Source organism: Melitaea cinxia, chromosome 29, assembly GCF_905220565.1.
Source record: "Melitaea cinxia chromosome 29, ilMelCinx1.1, whole genome shotgun sequence".
NCBI lineage: Eukaryota > Metazoa > Arthropoda > Insecta > Lepidoptera > Nymphalidae > Melitaea > Melitaea cinxia.
The window spans coordinates 3,147,166-3,156,289 of NC_059422.1; the positions used below are offsets into that span (position 1 = coordinate 3,147,166).

Here is a 9,124-nt window from a genome sequence, read left to right on the forward strand (position 1 = left end):
CTTTCTCAGACACTTTGTCTATGTGATATTAGGTAATTCCTTCTTAAACGCTATCAATACACCTCCTCCCCTATTTTTGTGATTGTAAATAGAACTAGTTTTACGGTCTCGCCGATATATATAATAATTGACATCGAAAATCTTGGTGTCGAATATACTGCTGCTAAGCCAAGTCTTGGTTGAGACAACGATATCATAATTACAATTAAGAACTTGATTTCTTACATTTGCTTGACTCAAACGAAGACCTTGGATATTTTGACAGTAAAATGTGGTCGAATCGAATGTTAAACAATGAACTACCATAATCGTCTATGAACTATTTAATTGTAAAACTAGGAAAGATTGGCAAGTGATTCAGGATTTTGTATTAACTTGTACTCTGATGTTTTATACTTTCGCATATAAATTCTTGCTTTGATGCGAGCTTCTGCTTGAAGAGCCTTTTTGCCGCTGGTAGGTGCTTAGCGACGTATATTGGTGTCTTTTTTCCTCTGATTCCAAGATGACTGGAATTTAATTTTTCATTTTTGGATTTAGCTTGCTTTCAATAAATAACTTATAGCCGCTGCCAAAAAAGTATCACAGATCCTCGGGCTGCTAAATTTTACCAAAACAGAGCGTGGTCGCGGACTGTCTTTGTTGATTTGTCTAATTCTACTACAACTTTGAATATCAGTGTCGGACAAATTATATTTAACTACATTAGGAAGCTGTTTTATTGTAGAAACAATATTTTCGGAACGGTGTTGCGGAATACACTGAATTTCTAGATGAATCGTTCGAGACTGTTGTTCGACTAAAGAGCCACAAGCGTTAAGTCTCTCATTTCACTCCACATTTTTGTCATATCTCATTCAGTATTGGAATCAGAAGGAGTTAATGAGAAACGCATAAATTAGAGTAAAAGGTATAGTTTTATAACATATTTATAATTTTTTGTATAAGTATGCGTAATTTGTGATTGGGTACATTCGTTACAAATTATGGTAGTGGAACCTTGTTATCCCTTAGTCGCCTCTTACGACACCCACGGGAAGAGAGGGGGTGGCTAAATTCTTTAGTGCCGTAGCCACACAGGAGCCACACCTTGGAACTTAAGGAGCCGACCGATGGCGGGATAATCATCTAACCGCTGGCTTTGAAATACACAGGCCGAAGACAGCAGCGTCTTAGGTGCAACAAAGCCAGCTCTGCGGTCACCAACTTGGCTGCCCAGCGCGGTGACTATGGGCTACACACATGAGTTCACGCATTTTTGGCGCGAACTTGTGGAGGCCTGTGTCCAGCAGTGGACTGCAATAGGCTGAAATGATGAGGATGACGATGATGATGGTTACAAAGTATAAGTATTGAAAGGTGACGAGAAGTGAGGTTGACAATATAGTACATCGATGAACAATTTTTTTTTATTAACATTTTACAGTATACCTAAATCATTAGAAAACAGTTTCTTGACGAAATTACAATCAGGAACTTGAATAATAATTAATAGGTCCCGAGTACTATTCACCTAGGGTTTAGGCCTCTACAAATTCACAATCCGCCTCTAATGACAGTAACGATAATTTTATTGGTTTGAATGAATATATGTATGTCATTTTATCAGATTATTGTCGATACGATAAACTATATATTTAGAGAAGTAGTTTCATGTCGACTTGATTACACGCGTTTAATCTCTCGGAAGAAAAACATTAAAAAAAAATGTTTTTATATTTAATAGCAGTATTAATAATAGCGTTCTATTATTATGGGACCAGGAATTTTAAATATTGGGAAAAGCAAGGAGTCAAATACGAAAAACCTTTATTTTTGGTTGGCAGTAATTTGAAACAGTTTATCGATAAAGTCAGTGTGTCTGAGCGTTTCGCTGCTTTTTATCGAGAATACCCAAATGAAAGATTTGTCGGGTTCTTCGAGGGTAATACCCCTGCGTTACTTATCCGAGATCCTGAGCTTATTAAACGCGTGCTTATCACGGATTTCCGTTACTTTCACTACAGAGGACTACACCCTCACAAGACGGAGATAGAACCTTTGATGAGAAACCTCTTCACTGCAGATGGCGACATATGGAAGTTAATGAGGCAGAAACTAACACCGACATTCTCGAGCGGTAAACTAAAGGCCATGTTTCCTCTTATCATTGAGAGAACTGAAAAATTAGAAAAAATTGCAGATGATTTGGCTGAAACAGGTAATGAGGTAGACATACGAGAGTTAATGGCGAGATACACGACTGACTTTATTGGTGCTTGCGGCTTCGGTATAGATTCACTAGCTTTAAACGAAGAGAACTCAGATTTTCGAAAACTTGGCAAGCGTATCTTCACAACCACGAAACGTGACCACTTTGTATCATTATTAAAGAGAATGGCACCAGAAATTTTTAAGCATTTGCATTTTTTTCATCCAGAGGTTGAAGCAAAAACCATATCGATTATTAGACAAATTATGTCCGCGAGGAATTATAAACCATCTGGTAGGAACGATTTTGTTGATATGATGTTGGAATTAAAAGAAAAGGGTAAAATTGTTGGTGAATCTATGGAAAAGCGGAATGCTGATGGTACACCGAAAATTGTGGAATTGGAGCTCGATGAACAACTGTTGGCTGCTCAAGTATTCATATTCTTCGCTGCTGGATTTGAAACTTCATCCTCAGCTAGCAGTTTCCTTCTTCACATGCTGGCATATCATCCAGAAGTACAAGAGCGTTGTCAGAAGGAAGTTGACGAAGTTCTGGAGAAGTACAATGGAAAACTTTGCTTCGAAGCTGTAAAGGATATGAAGTATTTGGAAATGGCTTTGAAGTGAGTATTTTAAAATAAAACTTAAACTCAAAATTTCTAATTTAAGGTGAATTAAAGCGATACTACATTTATAAATAGGTGTTCTATATATTTTTACAATAATAAAGACGACGATAGTAAATAAAGTACGAAAACATTTTGAAGCGTTGAAAATCATAGAGCTAAGAACCAAGAACATTTGAAAACTTCATAAAAAGCTTTGGAGACGTAAGGTTAGCCTAGAACTAAGATTTATTTGATAATAATTATGTTATTTAGCTAAACGAAAGGAAAAAAAAACGACGTATATTTGAGATTAGTTGGAACTTGATCTTTTTCAATTACCTGAGCTGGATTCACTTTTTTCACTCATTTCGATGTGTTGATTTTTAGTAGCAAATGTTTTATGGCAATTTATTCAGCTACTTCCGCTATGATGTAGTCATGTACATCTGTACAATGTTTATTAATTCAAGATTTTATTGGTTCTCTCCAAGTTCGTGCCAAACATCCCGGTTCTCCGAAACCCTCATCCAGCCTCCACAGGCGATGTAACGGATATCAGCGGTCCAGCAGGCAAGAGGATATCAATAGGATAAGGATAGGTCAAGATGTGGTTCCATACCACGTATGCTTCAGCAGTCATCGGTCCTGTGATATATAGGACCAGCATACTCCCAGAACACAGACAGAATAGTGTATTTGGGATCCAGAACAAATGCATCACAATCATAATTGTTATATCATGTCTCCTATTTGTTTTCTGCCACATCGCAGTGGAGAAGTGTAGTGGATTGAGCAATCTAACCAAACATAGTCCAATTCAAAATAACATAGTTCAATACCCAGCAGTGGGATGTTATAGGCTTAATTAATCAAACAATCATTTTGTTATTTTGCAGAGAGAGTATGCGCTGTTTGCCATCACCCGGCTTCCTTATCCGGAAAGCTGTTTCCAAATACACAATACCAGACACAAATGTCACTTTGGACGCAGATAGCCTCGTTATAATATCGACTGAGGGCATGGCCTCCGATCCGAAGTACTTTAGAGACCCAGAGGCGTTCATTCCTGAGAGATTTCATCCGGATAACATTGATAAGATACAGAAGTGCACTTTCATGCCCTTTGGTGATGGTCCCAGGTCTTGCATAGGTAAGATGATATTTTTATGATAAAATATAACAGTAAACGTTCATTGTATTCGCTTGCATAATCTTTAATTCTTTTGTATTTTGATAATTAGTGGTTAGAGTAATTGTCATTATTTTTTTTTTGGTGTCGACGAAAATGCAAACATTGACAAAATGTTTGTGTTGTGTGGTTTGTGGTTGACTGTGAGAAGCATAGTTGCTAAAAATAAATAAATATCAATAATGTATTATAGTATATGGTCACGCGGTGGTTTACTCGCGTTGATTTTTATATTGAAATCTGTTTCGATCTGATCAAAATTTTAGCGTGTTCATGCTTCAGCCTGTAATATCCCACTGGGCATAGGCCCATGTAGGAGAACGATCAGAGCTCAATCCACCACGCTGCTCCAATACGGGTTGGCGGATGTGTTCATACAAGCTCTAATTTTTTTAGCACAATAATACGAAGTATGTATGTATTCATAAATATAAAGTAAAAGTAATACGATAATTAACTTTTTCAACAGTATCATGTAAAATAATGTCAGTAATTAATATTAACTGACACAGGTAGTTGGGCACAGCAGTAAATTTCCTGCTCAAAATGGACTGCACGAAATGGACCAGTGCGACTGGGGTAGTACCTAAACCTTACAGAAGAATTACAGCTAAATGATACTGTTTTTGGGGATTGGGGTTGTCGGCAACGCGCTTGCATTGCTCCTGGTGTTGCAGACGTCTATAAGCTACGGTAATCGCTTACCATCAGGTGAGCCGTAAGCTTGTTTGCCGACCTATTTGCATGAAAAAAAAAAAACAAGTACCAAAAGTTCACCAGTGATCTGTGGAATATTTAATTTCAGTTGCTAATGAAGATAAATGATTCGATATGAAATAATTGTACTTTTTTTTATATCTTCTGTTAAGTCGAAGTACTTCCCCAGTCGAGCTGCCATCATACTGCAGTGTTATTCATCAATATAAATTCTATATAAAAAAGCAATATGAAAGGAAATGCAACGAAATCAATGTACAATTTAATATATCACATGTATATAGTATAAAGTATAAAAAAATAATTCGTATGTAGCGATTTCGTTTACTCTACAGAGGTTATAAAAGATATATAGCATTGTTTATTTCACTCTTTCTATATACGTTCAATTTTTATTCAGTTTCCACTAAGTCATAGTGTGTAGTCAATATAACATGCTTCAGCCTGTAATATCCCACGGCTGGGCATAGGCCTCTTTCCCCATGTAGGAAAAGGATCAGAGTTTAACCCACCACGCTGCTCCAATGCGGGTTGGCAGATATATTCCCTACTATGAGTAACGATTGCTATTAGGTGCATACAATAACAATTGGGACCGACGGCTTAACGTGCTCTCCGAGGCACGGTGGGGAGCCCCCAATATTTTCAGAATTAGACTTTCAACTTTAAAAAGTAGATATTTTTTATTATTATTATTATATAACTAGGTCCAACGTTACGCGATAAGAAACGTGAATAAATTACCTGACTATCTGTCACTCTCTATCATTCCTTATCTTTTCATACACAACAAACTGATTAGTTAATAATTAAGATTGTTATCTCTATTACGCACAAAACAAACACGGGCCTCTGTTCCCAAGGTACGCACGAGGCAATCTATTAGTTGGACAACTAATCGCAATATACATCGATTTCAGCGGGCTATTACCTAAACAGGTAAAAAACAGCCGGCTGATATATATATATGTATGTTATGTTTGTATGTAAATATGATATGTATACTAGTAGACCCCGCAAACGTTGTTTTGCCATATGTAACCCTTTAATCCCCCCCCCCCCCCCCCTTATATCTCAGGGATATGAAAAATAGATGTTGGCCGATTTTCAGACCTACCCGGTATGCAAACAAAATTTCATAAAAATCGGTCCAGCCATTTCGGAGGAGTATGTTAACTAACATTGTAACACGAGAATTTTATATATAACATATGTATGTTTGTATGTGTTAAGTATATATTGTTTTGTATTTATTATGTAGGACACGAAAATGCATCATGTTTGCATACATATTGTTTTATTTACAAATATTACAGATTACAGATCGATTACGCTGCTACACCTACCGTTTCAATGCATATTTTCCTCTTTCTAAAGGTTGTCTGGAAGAGATCGCTACTAAGCGATAAGACCGGCTTTGTGCATTACTATGGTTATTTTATATGAAAATAACTGTTTTATGTTAATCTTTTCTGAGCCTGTAATATCCCACTACTGAGCATAGGCCTCTTTCCCCATGTAGGAGGAGGATCAGAGCTTAATCCACCACGCTGCTCCAATGCGGGTTTGCGGATATATTCCCTACTTGAGTAACAATCGATATCAGGTGTACATGATAATAGCCGGGATCGACGGCTTAACGTGCTCTCCGAGGCACGGTGGGGAGACCCACAAGGACTGCACAAACACCCTTTCTGAGTGGTGTGCAATATCTATACATAAGGGAACTTATTGCTTGTACAACTTATTGCAGCCGGCTGATATGCATGTACATTTAATAAAATATATTTTACACGCATATTTCGGACGGGTATCGAATCTATAGCTTCCGTAGCAAAAAACAGTATCACTGCAAATCACGTCAAGGGGCTAACAACACTACAAAATACATATAGTAAATTAAATACTATTTTTTAATCATTTTTATTTATATTATTTTCAGATTTATTTAAATTTTTTAACATATTTAATATTCTTTGTATTTTTTTTTTATATCTTGTTTGACAATTTTATCGAAAAAAAAACATCTAAAAAGATAATACGTAATCTTTCTAATTAATATTAATTTTAGGAATATTTTACTATCATTTAGTTATTGTGACTTTTTTGGGCCTTATATCGATTATTTTTTTTTATACCACTAGGTCGACAAACAAGCGTACGGCTCATCTGATGGTAAGAGATTACCGTAGCTTATAGACGCCTGCAAGACCAGAAGCATCGCAAGCGCGTTGCCAACCCAATCCCCAATCCCTCAGCTCTGGTCACCTTACTCACCAACGGGAACACAATACTGCTTGAAAATAGTATTATTTAGCTGTGATCTTCTGTAAGGTCGAGGTACTACCCCAGCCGGGCTGCTCCATATTTCGAGCAGGAAATTCCTTCTATGCCCTACCTCATATATATAATTTATATAACTTTTGTTTCAGGTGAACGTATGGGTATTATGCAGTCGTTGGCGGGTGTGGCAACCATTTTGAAGAAATTCACAGTAACTCCATCTGCAAATAGTATCCGAAAACCTCGGATTGACCCTAATTCTCTTATAGTTCAGATTATTGTTGGAGGCTTGCCGCTAGCTCTTAAGCGAAGAGAGAAAGTCAATTGAAATAAATCATTAGAAACCCTTTGTGTAACTTATTTTTGGGCATAAGATTACCAAGTGTTAGATTTTTCAGAACTAGAGCTTTCTTAATCTTTTTAGACAAATTGTATTAGTACGATATAGAAAATAAATAAGCAGGTCTTACTTAAGTCAGCATACAAAATCTTAATTGAAAAAAATATATTAACATCAAATTTCATTAGCTGCAAGTATAAAAAAATGTACTTGAACAGGTAGAGTGTGAACTAATAATAGCAATTGAACAAGTCTTTTGTGAAGATAGTTTTTTTCAACTGAAAAAGTTAAAATTACGGCCCATTATACATAGAAACTCCTTGCTTCATCTGACATAGAATAGTGTAATTTTTTTTTTAATTTTTGGGAGCAAAAGTATCACAGCGATAACGCGACGAGATCACAACAGTATCGCAACGATATCGTTCGATTGACTCACTATGCTCAAAAATCGTTTGCATGACATTTAAATTTTGGGTTTATTTTTTACCTTTAGAAAATTAACCTGAGACTAAAGAGAATATTTAATAATATATACGAACGAATTGAGTAACCTCCTCTTTTTTTGAAGTTGGCTAAAAATAAGAAAAAGAACTTAGTCTTAGAATAAAACAAGATTATGATAAATATTTGTTATGATTTTGTGTGATGTGTAAATACACTTCCTACCTCTTATTTCTGAGCAATTTATATTTCAATATTAGGTAGAGTACTTAAAAATATTCTGCGGTATATATTTGTCCTATTTCTTAAAAGTAAGAAAAAAGACAAACTATATATATATATATATATATATATATATATTATATATATTTTTTTTTTTAAATAGAAAACACAATTCACGCGCCAAAAAGTAAAAAGTTAGGTTAAGAAAACTAAAAGTAGAAAAATACTAAGTGCAAATTTTTATTATAAAACAAAAATGTTTCACTATTGCATTTGAAGAATAAAAATACATGTTTCGTTCGGCACTACGTTGATCGATGATTCAGAAATAGAATAAGACAGAAACAGAAAATGGAAAGAAGTAACAAAAATAAATTTATAGCAATAGCGATATTATGTTCTTTTAACTCGTCACTCAAATAAAATTACAATGATAACACATGATACCATTTGGACACGTACAAACAATTATTTTTTATTATAATTATAATAAAATTAGAATCACAAACAGCAAAGTCCAAAAATAAAAAATAGTTTAAAAAAAAACTAAAAGAACACGCTTTTTCTTACTCACGCTTAGTCGGTTACAAACATACAGGTGAAGCTAATAAAAAGTAAAAAGAAGAAGAAGAAAGAAGCTGTAAAAAACAAGTTACTAATTCAAGAGGCTAATGTCTAAAATTAATATTTATAGTTAAAAAAATAAATCTTCTAAATCATGAGAACGTGCAAATGCTTTTACTGCGTGAAAGATTTTATCGAATATTTTATAATAGACTTTACTTCCAAACACCCTTGTTACTGTTACCCAGTTCTTATTGAGAAGTGCGTGGACGGCGTCACCTGGAATAGCATTATTATTTTAAAACTATTATGATTAAATAAATAATTAATATTTAAATATTTAAAATAATTAAAAATTACTCTTTTGGTTATCTCCATTGAATAAGTTTCTGTACTGGTATTCCACACCATTTTTTATGATAAATCCAGACCGATAACGTTTTATTCTTAATTTATGTATGCCATTTTTATTTTTAACTATATTAAAGAACATAAGCATGTCTACTTGAATGTTTTCTGAAAAAAAAAAAACATTAGTCAGTTTGTCAGATCAAATCAAAGAGC

The 9,124-nt window shown here is 34.8% G+C and overlaps 1 protein-coding gene across 1 annotated transcript; it reads left to right on the plus strand.

Moving 5' to 3' along the window:
* Nucleotides 1–1,707: 1,707 nt before the first annotated feature.
* LOC123667954 (cytochrome P450 6B5-like) lies at nt 1,708–7,339 on the plus strand. The gene is made up of 3 exons (XM_045601783.1): nt 1,708–2,816; nt 3,698–3,951; nt 7,140–7,339. The coding sequence occupies exons 1-3, from the start codon at nt 1,708–1,710 to the stop codon at nt 7,316–7,318; spliced, it is 1,542 nt and encodes a 513-aa protein (XP_045457739.1). The 3' UTR covers nt 7,319–7,339.
* The last annotated feature ends 1,785 nt before the right edge of the window (nt 7,340–9,124 follow it).

What these genes read in the sequence shown, in the direction of transcription:
- LOC123667954 (XM_045601783.1), top strand. Translation starts at nt 1,708, where the DNA reads ATGTTTTTATATTTAATAGCAGTATTAATAATAGCGTTCTATTATTAT. An exon ending in TATTTGGAAATGGCTTTGAA is followed by an intron (nt 2,817 to 3,697) that starts GTGAGTATTTTA and finishes GTTATTTTGCAG; the next exon opens with AGAGAGTATGCGCTGTTTGC. An exon ending in TGGTCCCAGGTCTTGCATAG is followed by an intron (nt 3,952 to 7,139) that starts GTAAGATGATAT and finishes CTTTTGTTTCAG; the next exon opens with GTGAACGTATGGGTATTATG.